The 23,780-nt window shown below is 38.5% G+C and overlaps 1 protein-coding gene across 8 annotated transcripts in view; it reads right to left on the minus strand.

Moving 5' to 3' along the window:
• CARMIL1 (capping protein regulator and myosin 1 linker 1) overlaps nucleotides 1–23,780 on the minus strand; it is a 306,909-nt gene that overhangs the window by 48,217 nt on the left and 234,912 nt on the right. For all 8 annotated transcript variants that reach the window (NM_001192903.1, XM_024983668.2, XM_005223775.5 and 5 more), the window contains 4 exons: nucleotides 13,874–14,002; nucleotides 12,858–12,989; nucleotides 4,953–5,128; nucleotides 1,348–1,435 (listed from right to left, as the gene is read on the minus strand). In NM_001192903.1, coding sequence (NP_001179832.1) covers nucleotides 1,348–1,435; nucleotides 4,953–5,128; nucleotides 12,858–12,989; nucleotides 13,874–14,002 — 525 coding nt within the window. The remainder of the gene's footprint in view (nucleotides 1–1,347; nucleotides 1,436–4,952; nucleotides 5,129–12,857; nucleotides 12,990–13,873; nucleotides 14,003–23,780) is intronic.

Here is a 23,780-nt window from a genome sequence, read left to right on the forward strand (position 1 = left end):
AAACTTCCAATTTGCCATAAGCCAATATATTGAAAAAAATTGATAAAAAACATTTGATAATAAAAAATTTTAAATAATATGTGTTTGTATATTATTGTCACGTCAAATTGCTCTAGAAGTTTCTTCACACTTCCTCTTAGTTTCTGAACTTACCTTGTTATGGACTAGTAACCCTTCATTAGCAGGCCAGCTCCAGTCCATAGGCAGTACTTTGAATAGCTAGAGATGTCTATCTTATCTTTTAGATCTTAGAGAAGAGTCGTATATTCTTCTCAAATGAATTTTTCAAAATACTCCTTTTGTCTGCCTCCTCCTCAGAAGCTGTTGCTGCTCCTGTTATTTCCAGTGTTCTCCACCATCACTCACTCAACAATTCATTGCCATAAAACTGAGTATCTTCAGCCTACACAATTAACTTGAAATTTTTCTCTGGAGAAAACACTGTCATAACTTATTTGGGAGATTTCTACTGCATCATAACGCTAGTATTTTTGAGACACAAAACATAGCCAGTTATAAAACCTTCATCTGTGCCTCAGAGTTTGAGAAGCATGAAGTTTCTGATACATTTTTCATATGCACTGACACCGGAAATACTTCTACTGAGTTTCTACCTTGATGTGGAACCAGTCTGTAAATGAAGAAAATTTTATTTTTTCACCTTGGTTATATCCAAAGGCCTAGACACTCGATGGTTATCATTCACTAGAATATGTCCATTTAATTCTTTCACTCTTTGGACAATTCATTTCTGCCATGTTTTTAAGAATATTCTGTTATCAAATAATCATATCAGAAAACAAAAAGCACAGATAAATACATAGGTGAGCCCTGAACAACATGGGTTTGACACATGCGGGCCTACTTACGTGAGAATTTTTTTCAGTAAGAAATAGTGTAATACTATACAATCCGGGTTGGTGGACTCCTCAGATGTGGAGAGTCAACTATAAGTTATACATGGATTTTTGACTACAAGGAGGGTCTCTGCCCCTAGCTCCCAGTGTTGTTCAAGGGTCAACTATAATCTTTAAAATGAAGCTCTCAGTTTTAGACTTCAGTCCCAACATCATCTCCCATCAAATTTTTGACCTGTGTTTATTATACATGAACAACAATTCTGGATATTATCACTTCTGCTTTGCCCTGCCATTCCCTCTGGAGAAATTCTAACATGCTCTAGAACAGCTGGAAACAATGAAGAAGAAGAAGGAAAACTAGGATTTTAACCCATAAAGCTACAAAGAAATAAAATGTAGAAAATCAACCACATTCCCACGCTGGAGGCTGCCCTGCATCACCACAGAATGAACCAGGCTGTCCCGTACAAATGACCACAGCACTCACCAATTTGTGATGGCAGTGTGAAAGTGCATCCAGAATTTCATCCACGATTCGATCAGACAGGAAGGAGGCTACTGTCAACTTCACCTCACTATGTGAAAATCAAAAGCACAGAGTGGCATTTTAATTTGTGCAAGAGGGAAAAAGTCACCACCCTTGATGCTATGTTGATAAGGTCAAGTGTGATTCTGTTTTTATCTTTGAAAATAGCATATAAGAATGTGCGAACAGGGCTAAGGATTTCCAAAAATCAGCCTTAAACACTGCCATAAACACACAGGTAATAGACTTTCTTTACCAATGTCAACCTGCCTCTGCAGTTTCAAAATTCGAGATTTAATGGTAGGAATGAAAAACATCTGGATAAAGACAAACTTAATGGAAACCATATGTACCATGTAGCGAGAACAATTCATCCATTGACATAAATGAAAACAAACTTGGGCTGGAGTAAATTAAGAAAATATAGTCTGGTTGTGAAGCTTTGGTTATTTCTTTTATATGTATATCCCTCGCCTTTTAAACAATTTTTTAACCAATCAAATGGTACCTTATTGAAATGCTCTGACTTGCCACTGTACTTTGAATAGTTACAAATTCACTGTTCGCTTGCCTTTTATGAACAGAAGTTATCAAAATGTTTAGTTTTAGTGCCTCTTGCCTAACCTTAAAAGGAAGCCCAGACAGGAAGTAGCAGCTTGTAGTTTTTACTAATAAATAACTCAGCCACTGAGGTTTCCATCCGAGGGCTGGCATTTTAGTTATTTGGTATTCCCAAGAATTCAACTTCCACGTGTGTCTTCAGTCTAAATAACTGGGCACACATGTACCAATATGCATAAAAGCACAAATACATTGAAAGTAAATGTGCTGGAGAGATACATACCCACGTTTCAACATTGTCACATAATTTCACTCTACTTTTGAAGTCAATAATACTAAAAATTTTTCATCAAGGAAAAGAGTTATCAAAATAAGATGATTTAATCTTAAAACTGAAATTGAAAGTATATTTGTGTAACAGGGGAAAACCTTCCTAATTGAAAGGTGATCATTTGCATTGCATGTCTCTTCAGAAACATTTCTGATGGCAGAGCAGAGGGGAAGCACCAACGTTTTGATGCTAACAGTAAAAACTGTCCTGGGCTAAAGATAAAAGAATGTTTCTTTCATTCCTGTCTCTGAACCAAGGTCTCCCTAGCTATTTGGTTTATCTAATACCCTATTATTCTCCAGAGGTGTCCACTGATAAGATTCACCCGGGTCACTTATTAAAAATACAGATAACTCGGTCCCACCCCAAACCTCCAGAAGGCCTGGGAATTCAATGTTAACAAGCACTTCCTCTGATGCTTTTAGGCATATTTGGGAATTTTGTTTCTTTCCAAGACTAGAGAGTCAGTAGTTTCTCTCTCTTTCCTACCCTCTGCCTCTCAGACTTTGGGAGGGATAATTTATTTCAAATTATAACATCAAAAAACAATTCTTAAAATGAAAACAATAGATACATGTATATGTATAACTGAATCACTTTGCTGTACACCTGAAACTAACACAGCTATTGTGTCTGACTCTTTGTGACCCCACGGACTATATAGTCCATGGAGTTCTCCAAGCCAGAATACTAGAGTGGGTAGCCATTCCCTTCTCCAGGGGATCTTCCCAACCCAGGGATAGAACCCAGGTCTCTCACATTGCAGGCGGATTCTTTACCATCTGAGCCACAAGGGAAGCCCAAGAATGCTGGAGTGGGTAGCCTATCCCTTCTCCAGCGGATCTTCCCAACCCAGAAATTGAACCGGGGTCTCCTGCATTGCAGGTGGATTCTTTGCCAACTGAGCTACCAGGAAGCCCCCTAATCAAATATACTCCAATATAAAATAAAAAATTTTAATTTAATTGTAATTGGAGGATAACTGTTTTACAATGTGGTTTAAGCTGTACAACAATGTGAATCAGCCATAATCATGCATATATCTCCTCCCTCTTGACCCTCCCTCCCACCACCCCCTAAAATAAAACTTTTTTAAAAAGCAATTATTTTTTAATGCTTCAGGACTGTTCTATTGTTTTGCTATTGGATGCTCTACTTTCTTGACTGAATTTCCAGTTTGTAAAATGTTTAAGAGGAAATGATGAACTTAGTCTGCATGTGCATATTTTCATCTTATCAGTACTCAGCATAAAGCATTATAAAAAGCCAAGTAAGGAGTTGGTGGGCATACATCTGATTTATTGAAGTGAGGAGTTCTGTACTGCTATTCAACTTTTAGAATTTGCCCATTTTTCAAGGGAAATGAGCATATTTGACAGAATCTGGTAATCCAGGAAATGCTGAATATGATCTATTGGTAGTTCAATCCACTATTATGAAAAAATGGTGGTCAACAGCTTTTTATTCTCAATATTTAAAGCGCTTCAATAAAAACTCTGAAACCAGAGGTTACAGAAATATGTAAGCATACTTGGGCTAGAGTTCATAAAATCACTAATCAATGGAGTCTATAAACCCTCTGAAAACCTTAATTTCTCAAGTCGTTCCAACTGTCTTACAATTCAGTTGAATAGGCATTAGGGTCTTTGTTTAAAAGACACACACACACACACCCCCCCCACAGCTGCATCTTAGCCCTGAGACTGTCTAGTTACTGCGGAATTCCAAAACCCTCCAAGTTCTACAGTCTAGCTTTAAGGTTATCAGCCTTCGACATCTACTTTGTGATGATATATTTTTTTTTGAATATTTTGGTTTTAACTCTCATTTTTCTTGCCAGCTGTCATTGAGCTATATTACATATCACCACCACTCTCAATTCTCCAGGTAGAAGCTGTTATTTTTGCTATATCTAATTATTCTTATCAAGATTTGGACGTGATTAAAATGGGAAATTTTAAATGCTTCTGAATGTATTCACATTCTGATTTTCCAACTAGAAAATATAATGAGAATTACCTGAGCTGTATAATGTAATACTGGTGGTCATCTCAGAGTTCTTATGTAAAAATCCAGGAAAGTTTGCTAGCAACCAACACCTTCTAAATATTTATACCTTTTATCAATTTTATCAATTGATATCAAATTTTATCAAGCAGGAATCTATGTAAACACTCCAGAGCACCATTAGCACATGCACAGTATCACAGACCCACCAAAAGAAAACATGGTGACGTCACGGTGGGCCTCTTTGCCTATTTATGGGCTGTGCATGGTTCATAATATTATGGTTCATAATATTATGGTGGTAGAAAGCAAACCAATCTCTGTCTTCAAAAGTTAGATTTATCAAGGTGAAAGATAAGCTTCAGGAGTAGGAAAAAAAAAAAAAAGGCTTACAAACATGCACCCCTCTCTTAAAAAAATAAAACTCTTAAAAAAGGGTAGACAACTTTCTATTCCTCAGTAAGGCAGGCATAGCTGCAGTCACCTAATTTTGGAAATGTATTAAACCTCACATTTATGCACGGCTATCTCTATATACAGTCACTGCCTCTTAGACACGCCTACATACATTCTGTATGAATAAAGCCAACAATGACACCCTTCACAGCTGCCTCAATGGCATTCACAAACACTGCAGCGCCTCGGTTTATGAACATTACAAACCTACCTAATTTTGTTAAGGATATCAATTCCAGACTGCTCCAACAGGACATTTTTAACAAAGGTACGTGGGATGGAAATCTTTTCAGTGCTGGCATGAATCAAGTCTTGTCGAATGTGGGCTTTTCTCATCACATTGGGGCAGAGATTCTCGGCAGCATCAACCATGGACTCAAGCAACGCCTGCAATGCAGCATAAAGCGGAGAGAGAGAGAGATGAGGACACAGACCCGGAGGCGCCTGCCGTAAAACTGAAAGGTGGCTATATATGACGCCGAGTTCTCGGAGGGCAGGGACACAACAGAGTCCCAGGGTGAGACGGGATTCAGAGCTGTCCCGGGATGACTTGTGACTGCTGGGTGACCACTGATCTCAGGCAATCACTTTAAATCAGACACTTGGCAGATCTGCCCAGGCTTCATGCTGGCATCTGAAGTGTGATAGTGTGCTGGCTTTACTTAAAGCAGAGGCATTCACAATTAAGATATAGAAAGACACGTACACACCAATTTACGCCACACCAGACTGACCTCCTGGGTATTAGCTAACAAAGTTACAGATGTCCCCGGAAAATATATCAAGTTTGAACTCCTGTGCAATTTCACAAATCAGAAACCTCAAATCAGGGTGAATCATTTAATATCTCTATCAAAAGAGCAGTAGTAGCAAACCACTCTAAATACTGCTAGTTTTCCTCTTTTAAAAGAAAAGCTTCAGTGTTCGGTAAAATTATAATTGCTATAACATCAAAAAATGAATAATAATAAAAATATTCATGAACACTTTATAAACATTAGTAATTATTACACTTAAAAACCTACTTAAATACCACTTCAGAGTTTTTAAAATGTTTCTGCACATTTTATCCTTCCAACATCTGTGAAGATGGGCAGAGAAGCTATTCATGTGATCACCATTTTATAGCTGAAGAATGTGAGCTAAGGGAAATGAAACGATTTGCTTGAGATGGATAAAATGGCTGTTAAGTATGGAAAGGGCATGTGAGTTAGCGTCAGTCCTAAATTTGAATCCTAGCTGAGTGACACTGGACTAAGCTACTGATTTCTCAGTTTTACTTTACTCAACTATAAAATGGCAAAGAAAAAAGTTCTTGTCTCATAGGAGTTTTGAAGATTAAATGATATTACATATGTAAAGGGATCAGTATCATGTCTAGCATACAACAGAGGGTCAGTGTATCACAGATAATGCTATTAATCTGTTTTCAGAGATGCTAATCTTCATGATGAGATCTTGATTTTGAAAGTTAAGCTTGATCCCATTACTATTCCAGTATGAATGGGACTAATGGAGCATCATTATAGAAATCCCAGTCTCTCTGCTCATACATTCACATGCAGAGCATAATCCCAACAGTAAAATCTCTCATGACACCATACGACGAGCAGGAGAGCAGCAGGATGTTTATAGAGATCTTGTGAAAAGCAGGAGAGGAGAGGTGGGAGGCAGTCACTTGAGAAATTTCCAAAAGCCACTTGTATGCTGACAGTGCTCTGTCCCTGTTAGAACTCTGACTAATCACTGACTTAGTACATTATTCCAAGACAGCTACAAGTGATGCCAAATGAGTCAGTTTAAGACAAATCATTTTCATCGTTGGCATTAAAATTAATACATTCTGTTCCAGATGGAATCCTGCACTCCTGATAAGAACAACCACTCGTATCAATGTGCTGTTTGCCTTCTATCATGTTCATTAACACAACCATGACTCTCTGAAAGGTCCCCCCGCATGATGATGCTATTTGGTTGGAATGAACTCCAGAGAAGAAGCCTGGCTTCCAATGCAGATCTTAACATGAAATTTCTATGGAATATTGAGGGAGTAGCATTAAGTGAATAATCTTTGTTGATCTCTGCTTTCTCACCTACAAAATTATTTTCTAAGGTCTCTTTCTGCCCTACAAATCAACCGTCACATAATCGACCCTACAGAGAGGAATTTCATCTTGTCCTGGGCGTCCAGTTCGACAGATACTTTGCAGTTAGTTCCCTACCACCACCTCTAGTCCCACATTGGCCAACAATATAATATAGCACTTTATGCTCTACAAAGTAATTTCATCCACGATTTCCTTTGATCCATATAATAATCCTGTGGGGGGGCAGATTTTAGCAAACTCATTTTATAGATAAGAAAATCAGGGTTCGGAGGAGACTTGCTCAAGGAACAAGTGATGTGGGGACTCAAGCCTTTTGTCTTCTACTCTTGTTTCCTCCTCCAACCACCCTTTCCCAATGCCCTGCCCACTACCCACAGGAGTGTCCCTTCTTCTCTCTTCGTTACCTACAATTTTCATCCCCTGCTCCCTTGAGTCAATGGTACCTAAAGGCAGGCATGGTGGACTTTCTGGTGACAAGCTAGTAGAAAGGGGAGAAAGAGGGACTTCCCTAGTAGTGCAGTGATTAAGAATCTGCCTTGTACTGCAGGAGACCTGGGTTCAATCCCTGGTCAGGGAACTAAGATACCACATGCCACAGAGCAACTAAGCCCAGGTGCCACAACTAGAGAGCCACGAGCTGCAACTACTACAGTCCACATGCTCTGGAGCCCACAGGTGCAGCAAGTGAGCCCGAGTGCCACAACTAGAGAGTCTGTGCACCGCAGTGCAAGATCCTGCCTGACCCAAACATCTCGTGTGCTGCAGTTAAGACCCAACACAGCCAAATAAATAAACAGAAAGCTTTAAAAAGAGGCGAGAGGGGAGAATCACAGGATAAATTTGTAATGCAGCCACTGACCACTTCTTTGCGTCCAACCCCCAGCTTAGGTGCTTAAACAGCATCTCCTTTCAAGTCCTGTGGCCTTCTGCACACCAAATTGTATTCTTCAATATCCATGGCTTTACCTTTTCTTTCCTCGTGGAAATCTAATGCAGGCTTATGTTAAATTTTCTCACTTTCTCCACATTTCTTAACTTTTCTTACATATTCTCTATTTTGTTAGTCAATGTGTACTCCCTTCAGACAACTTGAATGAGCACACCCTGCATTTGAAATGCAGCCATAAGATTTTATTTTGCCAGTATCTTCCCAAGGGTCTATATTTCTTAACTGTGAAAACAATTAATGGTATTTAGAAATCCTCTAGAATATCTGTAAAATAAACTGGGTTAATATCCTTTACATGGCAGTTACACTCAATATTCTTGCAGTGAGCAAAGGACTAGCTGTCATTCGTTACAAGCAAATACAACTTCCACACTGAAGTGCTCTAGAATCTGTTTCTTTTGCATTGGAAAATATAAAATGTAGGAAAAGAAGAAAACTCAGAGAACTCTCCCAGCAAACTGAGTTAGTACTTGCCAAAATGCAACCTACGCCCCTCAGGCCTCATTTCCTCAGTAAACCTGATATTTACCAGGGAAGTATTTCACAGTTGAAACCCTGGGGGAAATGAAGAATTTTCAAGGCCAAAACAAGCATTCTAAAAGTTAAGTCCAGAAGGGAAAAATAAGTTTCCTTATGTTAAAACGTTCAGATCCTATTTATTCACCTAAGATTACTCTGGGAATAAATGTTAGGATCAAAAACAAGGGGTGGGGGGCAGGAGGAGAGCTGTCATTTAAAAATACCTAAAAGAGACCAGTTCAGAGAAAATACCACCTCTTTTCAAAGGAGGACTTTCTCCCCACTTCCTGCCTTTTTTCTCCTCCAGGAAGTTTGCTAAGAAAGTTGGCTCTTCCGGTAGTTTCTTTGGCTTTTCTGAACTACTATTTTTTTCTGAAAGATGGCTCAAAGAGCTATTTGAAATTATTCTCATTTAGAATTCAGAATGTGTACCACTGGCCACGATACAGGGCTTCCCTGCTGGCTCAGATGGTAAAGAATCTGCTGCAATGTGGGAGACCCAGCTTGGATCCCTGGGTTGGGAAGCCTTGGAGAAGACACAGGATGAGCGAATATTAAGGATAAAATCTCCCTAATTATGTTGACACCAAAACAGTCTTGCACAAGGAAGCTCGGTGCCAACGAGCTTAGAGCAAACAGCTAGTAGCAAACCCAGGCCACAAATCCAGGCCTGCTAGTCCCTTTTTTTTTTAATTCACTATAGTAAAAACATACTTTTACAAAATAATCCATTCACTTTAGCTTTTGACAGTATAACATTTTACTCAATTTCAGAAACAGAGGAAGGATTCTTTTTTTAAGCAAGTAAAATATTGTACTACTAGTGAAATAAATAAGAATATAGTTATTTAAGAAACTGAACATTGATTGTAGTAAAAATGCATTTTTCCCTACATAGTTTTAAGAAAATCAAGGTGCTAGAAAGCTTTATCAATAGACAAATGGGGATTATTTATTTGTAACATGATGCTCACTTGTCAGGTAAACTGAAAGAAAAAAAAAGAAAATCCCTGCCTACAGTCTGCTGAAAGTATCAAAAATTGAATGTGAACTCAGTGAAGAGGAAATTAATGAGTAACATTTAATTAAGATGCTGTGATGAGGATTTGCTTCCATTCATGCCCGAAGTCCCTGAAGGGAAGGGAACTTGCAACTCAAAACGACTGAAAGTAAAGAAAACAAGGGAGTGGGGAATAGAAAAAGCAGGGCATTTGGGAGCCTGGACCTCAGGGATAGTTGAGAATGAGAAAAGCAGGCAATGCCACATGCAAATAAGGAAGCTGTGACGAGCGGAGAGCACTGGTGACCATGACAAGGGGTCAGAAAGGTCAGCCTCAAGAAATGTGGGGAATGTCTATTTACAGAAAAATATTTTGAGTCTAAAAAATGTTATTATTTCAGGCTTTTAAAAATTCAAATGCCTTTTAGTTTAGACCTCTGCCTTCTACTCCCTCCCAAGAATGACTGGCAAGTCAATTCCAACCATTCAGTGCACTGGGAAGGAAACGGGCCCAGGTTTCAAGGGATAACTCGTGGCTTAGACTAACTGAAACCAGTGCCCCTTAGAAGCCACTTGATGGGAAACTTCCAGTTGCCGTGATTCGTGCTGATTTAAACGCCAGCCCATTCTTAGCATGTAAGGAGTTCTTACCAGTACTTTAAAGGAAAAAATTAGGCAATAGATACAAATATGTAATTTACAAAATAAGAAATACAAATGGATAATAAAATTATTTGATGTATTACTGGTTATTAAAGAAATCCAAAGGACAAAATGATATTTTTTACCCCATTACCCTAACAAATATTAAAAGGTTAACACACTTAGTAGTGGTGACATGTGACAAAACAAGCAGTTGGGTGCACTAGTGGAGAACAGTTTGTGAATATACACAGATGTATAAAACGTGTGTACCATTTGACCTAGGAATGGATCAACGGTATGAATCTATTCTAATAGGATTAATCAGAAATTAGAAAATAAATTACGCTGGCCGCGAGATAATAGAAAATATATATTAGTCTCTACCCCCAGTTCCTGGCACAGAGCTCCTGAAACTCTAGTAATTTCCTAAGTGATAAGAACACTAGGAGATAAAAACTATCACACTAGTGATAAGAACACTAACAATATTTTGTTCGAATATTTGCACTCTGATCCTGGCTCCTGACACCACTGGAATTCCCTGGGTGGTGGGATGTCTTTGTTCTATTGGGGTAACTCTGGGTAGCTCCTGGATGAGGACTGGTTACTGGAAAGACCAAGTTATGATTAGAAGCTTGGAATTTTCAGTCCCACCAGGGCTAAAAATGGAGTTAATGACAGACCATGTCTGCATGATGAAACTTCCCTAAGAGTATGGGTTCAGAGCTTCTGTGTTGGTGAACACGTGGAGGTGCTGGGAGAGTGGTGCGCCCCAAGACAGCACGAAAACCCTAAGTCCCTTCCTACACACCTTACCCTGAGCATTTCTTCCATCTGGCTGTTCATCTATATCTTCTATCATATCCTTTAATAAACTAGTAAACATAAATAAGTGTTTCCCTGAGTTCTGGAAGCCACTCTAGCAAGTTAATGGACCTAGAGGTGAGGTTACAAGGACCTCGGATTTATCACCGATTGGTCAGGAGTTCAGTGACAACCTGGACTCCCAGTTGGCATCTGAAGTGGGGCGGGGGCAGTCTTGAGGGTCTGAGCCCTTAACCAGTGGGATCTCTAGGTAGATAGTGTCTGAATGGAGTTAAACAGTAGGACACCCGGCTGGATTGGGGAAAACACCCACGCATCTGGTGACCAGAGGTGTCAAATGTGAGGGGTTCTGCGTGAAGGGAAAGACACAGAGGAGGTTTGCCGCTTTCCCAGGGCACTGATACGTCTCTGCAATGAGACACCATACAGCCACTAAAATGATGAGTACTCACCAATCTAGAAGTGTCTTCCTGATATTGTGCCAAATATAAATAAAGTATGTGTAGTATGATCACATATATGTAAAATTGTACAGACACAGAATGTTTGGAAAGTCACCAAAATATTAAGAATAATGCTATCTCTGGGATTTCAAGTGATTTTTATTCTTTAAATATTTCACAATGAGTAGTTTCATTTTTTACAGTCAGAATTAACTAAGCAACAGAGATGACTTTATTTTAAATGTGTAAGAAAGTATCCTTTTAACATATCTGATCCTTCATGGAGGATAAAACGAGTGCTATTAGGTAACAACTGACCTTGCCATTTCCTTCGCCAATGCATGAAAGTGAAAAGTGAAAGTGAAGTCGCTCAGTTGTGTCTGACCGTCAGCGACCCCATGGACTGCAGCCCACCAGGCTACTCCAGAAAATCCCATGGATGGAGGAGCCTGATGGGCTGCAGTCCATGGGGTCGCTGAGGGTCAGTCACGACTGAGCAACTTCACTTTCACTTTTCACTTTCATGCATTGGAGAAGGAAATGGCAACCCACTCCAGTGTTCTTGCCTGGAGAATCCCAGGGACGGGGGAGCCTGGTGGGCTGCCGTCTATGGGGTCGCACAGAGTCGGACACGACTGAAGTGACTTAGCAGCAGCAGACCTGCTAGAACTCTGTACCATCCAACCAGTTGTTTTTCTACCCCTTTGTCTTTGCTCAGAATGTATTCACAATAACCACCATCAAAGAAAATAAAAAGAACACTCAAGAGTCTCTCTGCATTATGCGCACAGAAAGACAGTGACTTAAATGCCTAAGTAATCCACAACATTCTGTGCTAATTTAATTTATAATAGAGTAATTAGCATGTTGCAAAGTTATGATTAAGTTGCATATCAAATCCGAGTTATAGAAATTGTGTTCTCAGAAGAAAATGGACCAAATAAACACAGAAATTTAGACAAGGTCTTTATATGGCATCCTTGAACAGGCAGGCTGGAAATGATGAAACTTTTTGAAAATGAAATGTTGCCGCTCTAGGTGTTTCTTGAAGTTCCCTTAAGACACTGGCCTTACATTACTCTCTCCACTTAAATTTCAGAGGCTGTTTTTTCAGTCTCTGAGCCTCTAGACAAGTCTCTGCTACTTCCGGTGCCTTGTTATTCATTCTAAATCCCTTTCCTAATCTTTCAAGCAGCTCTTTGCAAAGACTATTATCTAGTTACCTAGTGGTAACCTTTCCATACAAGCAGCAATTTGGTGCTATAAGCATAGCACCTGTCATCTCTCCCAGTCTCTAAATCAAACGTAACAACAGAAGATATTTTTTTCATGAATCAGACTTATCTTTCTAAGCAGAAATCAATCATTCTCCCATCAGTGGCAACCTGTCATATGTGAAATACAGTCAGAGATTTACCATCAAAAACAAAATTGAATGTGATAGGTTTTACTTGATCTTATTATGCAAAAAAGTTATTCCAAAAATTATAAATGAAGGTGGAAAAGACACAGTATTCAACTTCACTACACATACATCTATAAAATATAGAGTAGCACGGTACAAAATGCTATCATGCACACTTAAGGCACAAAAATGTCACTTTCCAAAATAACAGAAACCACAAACCTTGAGTTGTTCATCAACAACTCTTGTAACTTCTCCGGCCATTGATTCCAGGGTCTCCTGAATTGGACTGGATAACAAACCACTGGCTCCCGCCCAAGATACACTACCAACATGGTATAAATTTGGTAACAGCTGTAAGAAAAATAAAAGTAACATCTCCATAATTAAATAATGATTTAAATAAGCACCAAAGTCATTGCAGAGTTAGTAAAAAGGGTGAAGAAATATTAGGGATAATCTAAGATAGTCTTGATGTAAGACCCTTTACACAGATCGGAACAGGTCCAGCTTTGAGAGCAAAGGAATAGTACCCTACCTGTTTGTGCCTTAATGTCTTCATCTGGGGTGTGAGAGCATCTGACTAATCCATAGTTTTCTTCCTACTCATAAAATTCAATGATTGTGTGGTTCAAATAGAAGAGCCTGGACCAGATCCCAGGCTTTCTGATTCCCAGTTAGTCCTTTCTCTATGAAGTCACAGTTGGGGAAAAAATTCTAAGTTGAAAGAAGCTTCCTTCTACAAGTGACAGAAGGGAGTGTCATGCTATCAGCTTGGCAGTATACCGCCAAGGAGCTGTTACTCATTGAAACTCCTGCCACCTTTCTGAGGTTACGCAGGACTTGATTACACCGTTTGTGAGTCACAGCACCCCCTGCTGTAAATTCTATACAGCCGGCCATCTGTATCAGAGGCTGTGGAACCCCTGGATACAGAGGCCCATCTGGGCTATGCCATTTTACATATAAAGGACTTGAGCAGCCACAGATTTTGGTATCTGCAAGAGGTCCTGGCAGCAATACCCTGCAGATTCCGAGGGACGAATGTATTTTGATTATTAGTAACTAGCATGGGGGTACAGAAAGGAGGCGAAGATTAACTCAGCTCACTTTGCCACTTGTTAGTAACCTTGAAACTGAGTAGAAAGGTAAAACAAGTTAGAAGTAGCTTCTAAAACTGAAGTTTAAAAGTCTTTTTCATTACAGAAGACTCTCACATAGCCAGAAGTTAAACTCACCGTTTTAGAGTTCTTGGCATCCTGCATGAGTCTTTCTGCTGATTTTAAATCTTCCTGGACAGCATCTCCCTCACAGCTTCGTAAGGAGTTGAGATGATCTTGTACTTTGACACACATTCTGTCAATCATCTGCTCCACACCATAAAAATGACAGCAAGCACCCCAGTCAGCACAGCCAATATTCAGACAGAAGGAAACACAGAATGAACAAGGATGAAAACGTCTCCTAACTGGAAGCTTTGAGAAGGCAGCTTATAGCAATTATTAATTTGTCTGTTTCTACAAGAAACCTCTGGCAACATTAACTCCGGATAAATGTGTATGGCATTGTGGTCCCCTTTCCTGCCTTAGGAAATGCAGCATGTAAAACACAACTGAATATTTCTTGATGATTCAGAATCTCATAGCTACTCAGTGACTTTTTTGCTTGATAGTAACTCTCCTTTATTAATTTTTATTGAGTACCCTCTACAAGTCAAACATGGTGTTCAGCATTGAAAAAACAGAAAAAGAAGATGTACAATTCTGAGACAGTTGAGATGATGACAAAATGATGCCCAAAGCCAGTTGGTCCCAGTATTATGGAAACATCCCTGGAAATTTAATTTTTTTAATTATTTCAATTATATCATATGATTTTCCACCACAAAAGCATAAGCTGAAGTTTGATTATATTAACATAGGCAATAATAAAGTTAATAACATCTAGTTTCTATCACTATAAGGTCCTTCTCCCAGGTTAATTACATCTGAATCACTTTCAGTTGTTTCATGGATTTAACCATAAAACCCAAAGGGAAGTGGCAGCTAAATACTGTGGACAAAAACTAGTACAGAAGGGTAAGATTATGCTCTATGATATTTGTATGCATAGAGACAAACATGAACAAAGCTAAGACATCTGAAGAAAAAGACAACTACGGTGTGGTTTTAAAAGTTTCTCCAGTATTTTGATCAAAGCTGCAGGTTGTCTATTTTTCAAAAAAAAAAAAAAAGGCCGGGGGGGTGCTTCCCTGGTGGCTCAGTGGTAAAGAATCCACCCGCCAATGCAGGAGACAGGGGTTCGATCCGTGATCCGGGAAAATCTCATATGCCGCAGAGCAACTAAGCCCGCTACAACTATTGAGCCTGTGCTCTAGAGCCTGGGAGCTGCAGCTACTGAAGCCCATGTCCCTCGAGTCTATGCTCCGCAAAAAGAGAAGCCACTGCAGTGAGAAGCCCATGCCCTGCAATTAGAGAGTAGCCACCACAACCAGAGAAAAGCCCATGCAGCAATGAAGATCCAGCCAGCCAAAAATAAATAAGTAAAAAAATTTTTAAGTTATATCTATCCACCAGAGACCCTATCATACCAAGAAGGGCAGATTTGGCAGAGGTGACACTCCAATAATATTCTTTTTTATTTAACTTCACACTTTTCTATTTATTTTGAATTATTTGAAATAACAACTATAGGAAGGCAAAATCAACCCTCCATCCCCAACAAATTCCACAGTAATAGAAAATTTACAACACTGCTCAGAAGGCTGATGGTCTGAGGACAGAGCTCATGTCTACTTCCTAGAGTATCACCAGTTCTCCTTTACAAAACCAGGTTCATAACATCTACCCCATCTTCTTTTCTAGTGTATAATGAAGACACTCCTGTAAAATACCACCACTCAAAGCACCTACTTTCTTGACAAAGGGTCAGTAATATTAATGCTAATGTATGAAGAACAGCTCCTATGACTGTAAAATGTATTAAGGCTACATAAGTAAACTATCTGGAACTCCTACAGGAAAAAGAAGTGACATGAATAATGTATGTCATGGAATAATTATCTTCCCTGGCCAAAATCTAAGCTTGAAGGCAGGGTTCACATTTTAACTTTATGCATTTACTTTGCCCTGTAGAGAATTAAATGTATGCTTTCAAAACTCTTCTTAATTGATATAAATTCCAACTCTTCCAACTACTGAATTGATCTGTGCTTCCTGAAGCAAAAAGGGTTATCAATAATTTATATCTCACTAAGAAGGAATATCTAATTTCGAGAGACAAAATGAACCACATTTTGGGTTCTGATACACAAAGAAGGGAACTGATACAGATCTGAGGCCACAAAAGACTAATTTGAGAGGTATGTTGATGTGGCACTATAATAAAACTAATCATCTTTAATAATCATGAGAGACCAAAGAGATTCCTGACAAATGTGCCATTAAGCACTCACTAAGGAGAGAAGGTTTAAATGAATTCAGCAAAATGATCTTTAAGTGGAACTTTCAAAATCACGTCCAGAACAAACAAACATTTCATTCTTTGACTCAAATAAGACATAAAATCTCGCAAGTTTCCAAGATTCTTCTGAACATATACTTGCTAAAGTTTGGCAAAGCCCAACAGATCACATTCAGAGACTTTACAACTAAAGAACCAAGGCCCAGAAAAGTTAAAACTATTTAAGATGACACAGAAAGATTACACAGAGTATAAATGAAAATTTTGAAAACGGTAAACAAAGGATTCAGATTCTCAGTTCATATTCAAGTCCCGACGGTACACAAATGTAGAAAAACAAAGGAGACTGCAGTCTGAAATACTGTCATCTCTTGGGCTATCCCATCAAAGACTTCAAGGTAGATGACGGCACTCGAGCTCTTCATTTTAAACTCTACTTTATCCTAGTAAAGTGTTCCATTTTTCTAAAGCAACCCAGGAAAGTTGCTAACTGCCATAATTTAAGCTCACTTCCTTCCAAGGAAATGTACTCAATCATTCTTGGACTAGGTCTTCTTTAAGTCTTCATCTGTCTTCCCATGTCCTTCTAACAGGTCACATATCTTCCCCCTTGAGAACACTATGAACAGTTACAAGCTCTCTTCCATGTGACAATCTTGCTCATGTTTGAACACAGCTCTCTTTTTCATCTCTAATCTTTTTTCTTCAGGCTTAACAGTCCCAGTTTCTTTGACCATTCCAAAGTGACACCACTGTGTGATCCCTGACTCACATCTTCCCCCATGCACACCTCTGAATTTTCTATCTAAAACCCTCACACAACATGAGGGTAAATAAAATAGACTGTAACACAGTAACAGGGCTATCATCTTTCTTACTGTACAAATTATACTTTCATTAATGTGGTGGAAATCAAAATTGGCTTCTTTGGCAACTAAATACAGTGTATCTTACTTGACGGTGACCACTTGAAAGTGAAAGTGAAAGTGAAGTCGCTCAGTCATGTCCGACTTTTTGCAACCCTGTGGACTGTAACCTACCAGGCTCCTCCGTCCATGGGATTCTCCAGGCAAGAATACTGGAGTGGGTTGCCATTTCACCACTTAGGCTTTTCCAAATATAGTGAGCTATAGAACCCAAGTGCAGAACTTAGAACCATTAGCCATAAATGCCATCTTTGGTCGCTTGCACTTTGTCACAACTGTCCTCAGTTCCAGCAAATAGCTTACTGTGTGTGTGTTAGTCTCTCAGTTGTGTCTGACTCTTTGTGACACCATGGGGTTTTGCCTGCCAGGCTCCTCCATCCGTGTGGTTTTCCAGGCAAGAATACTGGAGTGGGTTGTCACTTCCTCCTCCAGGGATCTTCCTGACCCAGGGATCAAAGCCGGGTCTCCTGCATTGTAGGCAGACTCTTTACCGTCTGGGCTACCAGGGAAGCAAGTAGCTTATTCAGTGGAAAATTTTATCTTCCTCCATGTCTATTTCTTTATTTGATTCAAGAGAAATAAACTCAACACCTAGCACTGAATGAGACACAGTCCTAAATAAGATACACCCTTTGCCACCAAACAACATAAAAACCTGGAAGTGGAAAGAAATATTCACAATTAACCATAACAAGATATAAAGTTTGCATATGTAATATCCACAAAGACACATTTTGTTCACTATCAAAGCTCCATCTCCTGTAATAGTGCCTGCCACATCACAAACCCTTATAAGTGTTTATTCAATGAATAAATGGGTGATGAGAAGTACTAAAGGATTTCAGTCAAGGGAGAGATTACAACTAATTGGGGCTGAAGGTAGCTTTTAGACTGGGTCCTGAAACAGTTCTACAAACTGAGAAAAGAAAAGGACATTTTAAGTAAAAGAATGAACATAAGCAATGGCACACTCAGACACTTGGGATTCCTATTTCCCAATTAGAAACAGAGGCATTTTATTATGGGACATCAGATTGGAATGTTAAGCTAAGACAAGATACTGTAAGACTCAGGTTCAGGCTACCGAGTTCAACCACTGCATGCAAACCACAGAGCATCTATCCCCCCAGCTCCTCCCACAACTGTGAGTATCTAAAAATCTCTTAACACTCACAATGTCTAGCTTTGTATTAGCTTCCCTGATACAAAGAAAATGGGCTATAAAATGCACAAAGATACCAAAAAATCAACAGCAGCAAACAAAAAAAAAAGCACAAGGAGACATGGAAGATGGATTAACTGGTTCTTGCCATGCTTATAAAAGACACAGGAAGGAGTTAATAAAAAGCCTTAGCAAAAGGTCAGGCAGTAGAAATAGAAAGAAAAGAAAAGCTGTAAAAGACACTTTGAAGATAAATGGGCAGTGAATAGTGACTCTGAATGAAGAAAGCGAATGAGGCACCCAAGAGGACTCCAGGAGTTCTAGTCTCAGTGAATGACAATGTCTCTGAGAGAAATGGTGAAATCAGCTGTTCCAAAGGATGAGTTTGGTCTTTCACCTTGCTGTCAGAGGGCCATCTGGATGGGGATGCTAAACAAACAGCTGACAAACAGGAATTTCTGTTTACAGAAAACAGGGACTGAGGAGATAGATCAGGAGTCATCCACACGAGAGAGTTAAAAAGGTAGAAGTAGATTAGATAGCACTAAGTACAAAACTTTGAAAAAGGATTGCATTTGGAAGATGAAAGGAGAAAGAGTTGTGTAGAAAGGAGGACAGAGAACAACAGAACGATATTCAGAACAGCATACTACCCAGTGAACTAAGAAGTGTATCTCAAGAAAGATAAGATGGTCTATAATAATGATGGCAATTGTGATAATAAAAAATTAGCAACAAACAATGTTTACTGGTGAGGAACCAAGTACTTTGCACACATTATCCCATTTAATCATCTGAGCACCTTCTTTGGGTCATCTTTCCCATTTTTACAGATGAAACCAAGCCTTAAAGAGGTTAGTTAGCGACTAACATCAGTTCCAACCAAGAAGGAATAGCAGAATCTGTACTTAAAACCAGGTCATCTGACTTGAGACCCCAAGTCAGACCACTACACATACAGCCTCCTTTCATCAAAAGATAAGAGGGAGAAAGGCCTCTGACTTGGTGACCAGGTCCATTGAGTCTCATCTCAGCAGACAGATAGGGACAGATGGCACATTCCAGAAGGTTGTAAAGTGAATGGGTAGCAAGAAGCCAGGAAAGCAAGTATAAAAACCTGCACATGAAAGGAAGGAAAGAGAATGTGCTGAGTAAATAGCTCTAGGCAATAAAATTGTCTTAAAAAAAAAAAGAGAAGACATAGTAGAGGCTGGCAAACTATAGGCAATTCTGAGCCTGTTTTTATAAATAAAGTTTTATTGGCTCAGCCACACTCATGTGTGCAGATACTGTCCATGGCTGCTTTCACTCTATCACAGCACAGCTGAGCAGTTGCAACAGAGACCATATGCACTGTAAAGGCTAATTACTATTTGGTTGTTTTATAGACGTTTGCTGGCTCTTGATTAAGAGCATTTATAAGATGAAAATAAGAGATCAAAAGCATAGGTACAGTGTTGAGTCTTGTGAAGGTCTTTCCCAAACAAAGACTAGAGACAAAAACAAATATATGAACTTTTATGAGACTTCAGTGTTTCATTAAAACACATTTTAATCCCTTCAGTGTCACCCGGGAATGATGACTGCCTATGTGGTTAGCAGGAGTAGTCACAGAGGGCCTATTCTTTCTGTGTTCCTATTTCTGGAAACTTCAATAAGAAGTTTCAATAAGGAGGAGATAAATCTCTCCTAAGGCGACTGAAACAATTAAAGTCTGAAAACTGCTAATCATCATGTCCTAAGAAATCCCCAAAGTGAAAAGGTGGCAATATACCTACTACATAATGCCTTGAATAATTCAGAGCGATGTCACCCCTACAGAATTAAACATCTGTATATGCCTCCTGTGTATAATTTCCTCTCGACTGAGAAGATGAAACTTACTTTTAAAAATTAGCATTAAAGGTTGCGGCAGTAATTTTTTTGGATGAGCAACAAAATCCCTGTGAATGAGGGAAAAAGTTAAAAGGATACTCAATGTTATGGTAGCTCATAAAGGAACCAAAGGCAACAGTGTAAGATTTTAGCTTTCTCACTGCTTTTAATGTTAAACACTAAAACCAGGAAATAATAGTAAACCATAAAGTACTAAAAGCTAATATTAGTCCCTTATAGGAAAAAATTTAGATGTTTAAGGCATTGGTAAGGTCAAAAATAATATTTCCCTTCCCCAAACTCCCTGTTACTTCACTAATATTCATAATTAATGATTTTCTTAACAGATATTGCTATACTTTTTTATATAAATAATACATGCTTACTATAAAGCATTCAAACAAAACTGTGAAGACAATAGAACTCAACCTAATCTGAGATAACCATTATCTAAACCTGACATAACCATTATGTACATTTTGGTGAACACTCTTGAATCTCTATGTATACAAAGTCATCCATATAATTTTACCTACCTGAAAGATCATACATGACAAATTTATTATGGACACCTTTCTTTCATTCTCTTTCAAGAAAAAGGAATAACAAAAAATTAAAATGGCTCTCTATCCAAAGCAGTAGAACACATATTCTTTTCAAGAGTACATGGAACATTCTCCAGGATAGATCACAGGCTGGGCCACAAAAGAATTCTCAATATATTTAAGAAGGCTGAAATCATATCAAGCATCTTCTCTGACCACAACAGTAAGGAGACTAGAAATCAACTACAAGGAAAAAAAAAAAAAAACTACAAAAAACCACAAACATGTGGAGGCTAAACAATATGCAACTAAACAACAAATGGAAGGCTGAAGAAGTCAAAGAGGAAATGAAAAAGAAAAACAACTGCAAACAAACGAAAATGGGAACACAATGACCCCAGATCCGTGGGACATAGCAAAAACAGTTCTAAAAGGAAGTTAATAGCCATGCAAGCCTAACCTGGGAAACAAGAACAATGTCAAGTAAATTACCTAACTTTACACATAAAAAAAGTAGAAAAAGGAGAAATAACAAAACCAAAGTTAGTGTTGGCCAACACGATATAAGGAAAGAAATCTAAAGGTCAGAACAGAAATGAATGGAATAGAGACCAAAAAAAAAAAAAAGTAGAAAAGATTAATGAAACTAAGACCAGTTCTTTGAAAATAACTTTGTTGAAAAGATATCTTGGTGGTCTGTCTTGAAAATATCAACAAAACTGATAAATCTTTAGCCAGACTAATCAAGAAAAAAAGAAAGAGGGCTCAAATAAATAAATCAGAAATAAAGAGAAGTTACAAGTAACATCACAGAAATACAAAGGGTCATGAGAGATTACAACAAATACAGGCTTCCCAAGTGAATCAGTGTAAAGAATCCAGCTGCCAATGCAGGAGACACAGGTTTGAACCTCGGGTCAGGAAGATTCCCTGGAGAAGGAAGTGGCAACCCACTTCAGTATTCTTGTCTGGGAAATTCCATGAACAGAAGAGCCTGGTGGACTATAACCCATGGGGGTTGCAAAGAGTCAGACGTGACTTAACTAAACAACAAACAAATATACACAAATAAAATGGACAACCTAGAAGAAATAAATTTTTAGAAACACACACTCTCCCAAGACTGAATCAGTAAGAAACAAAAAATATGAACAGACCAATTACCAGTAATTAAATTAAATGAGCAGTTAAAAAAACCAAAATCTCCCAACAAACCAAAGTCCAGGAGCAGACGGCTTCACATGTGAATTCTACCAAACACTGAGAATAGACAGACACTTATCCTTCTTAAAGTATTCCCGAGAGTTGAGGAGAATTCCAAAGTCATTCTCTGAGACTAGCATTACCCTGATGCCAAAACCAAAGACACTGCAAAAATTAAAATGATATTTGTACAGGTAAGAAAATAGAATAAGCAATAAAAAGTAGTTTCAAGTAATAAAAACTTTTCCTACCAGTTGGTTCCTCTCAATCTACTGAAATGAACATTTTTGAAATAAACAATTTTTAAAACCCTCTGCTTTTAAATTATTTTGGTGACCTCCATTTCAAACAGCAGATTTACATCTGTATTTTTGACTTTTGATGAACTAGAGAGGATTATCCTAAAACTAAAACTTTAGTATACTTATAAATAAAAAGTAAAACAAAAACTTTAGTATACTTATACTCATCTTTCTCCCTCTTCAACACCTTAGTTTCATTATTTTTACATTAAGATTTCCAGCATTTACATATTTTTTAGTATAATAATAATTAGGTGTTCCCTTCTTGTCTAAGTTGATATTAAAATTTTAAATCCACTAAAATACACAGTACAGAATTATGATTATGGAATTCATAGAGGAATACATGTAATAGTATATCTTTTAATTCTGCAGCTCAAAGCAGATTGCCCCAAAGTGGCAATTTTTTTAAGCTTTCTTTCAGCTTTTATAACTTCGATGATTTCATTTCTGGCACAGTTTCTTATTTATATCTCATATTGTATACTCTCTTTTCCAAAAAGATCTTAATGACCCAGATAACCATGATGGTGGTTATCATCACTTAACTAGAGCTAAACATCTTGGAATGCAAAGACAAGTGGGCCTTAGGAAGCATTACTATGAACAAAGTTAGTGGAGGTGATGGAATTCCAGTTGAGCTATTTCAATCCTAAAAGACGACGCTGTGAAAGTGCTGCATTCAATATGCCAGCAAATTTGGAAAACTCAGCAGTGGCCACAGGACTGGAAAAGATCAGTTTTCATTCCAATCCCAAAGAAGGACAATGCCAAAGAATGCTCAAACTACTACACAACTGCACTCATCTCACACACTTGCAAAGTAATGCCCAAAATTCTCCAAGCCAGGCTTCAACAGTACATGCACCATGAACTTCCAGATGTTCAAGCTGGATTTAGAAAAGGCAGGGGAACCAGAAATCAAATTGCCAACATGCATTGGATCATAGAAAAAGCAAGAGAATTCCAGAAAAAACATCTACTTCTGCTTTATCGATTACGCCAAAGCCTTTGACTGTATAGATCACAACAACTGGGGAAAATTCTTCAAGAGACGGGAATACCAGACCACCTGACCTGCCTCCTGAGAAATCTGTATGCAGGTCAAGAAGCAACAGCTAGAACTGGACATGGAACAATGGACTGGTTTCAAATTGGGAAAGGAGTATGTCAAGGCTGTATATTATCACCTTGCTTATTTAACTTACATGCAGACTACATCATGCAAAATGCTGGGCTCAATGAAGCACAAGCTGGAATCAAGATTACCGGGAGAAATATAAATAACCTCAGATACACAGATGACACCATCCTTATGGCAGAAAGCAATGAGCCTCTTGATGAAAGAGGAGAGTGAAACAGCTGGCTTAAAACTCAACATTCAAAAAACGATTATCATGGCATCCGGTCCCATCACTTCATGGCAAATAGATGGGGAAACAATGGAAACAATGACAGACTTTCTTTTCTTGAGCTCCAAAATCACTGTAGATGGTGACTGCAGCCATAAAATTAAAAGACGCTTGCTCCTTGGAAGAAAAGCTATGACCAACCTAGAGAGCATATTAAAAAGCAGAGACATTACTTTGCCAACAAAGGTCCATCTAGTCAAAGCTATGGTTTTTCCAGTAGTCGTGTATAGATGTGAAAGTTGGACTATAAAGAAAGCT

This window comes from Bos taurus, chromosome 23 (genome assembly GCF_002263795.3).
Source record: "Bos taurus isolate L1 Dominette 01449 registration number 42190680 breed Hereford chromosome 23, ARS-UCD2.0, whole genome shotgun sequence".
NCBI classification, from domain to species: Eukaryota; Metazoa; Chordata; class Mammalia; order Artiodactyla; family Bovidae; genus Bos; species Bos taurus.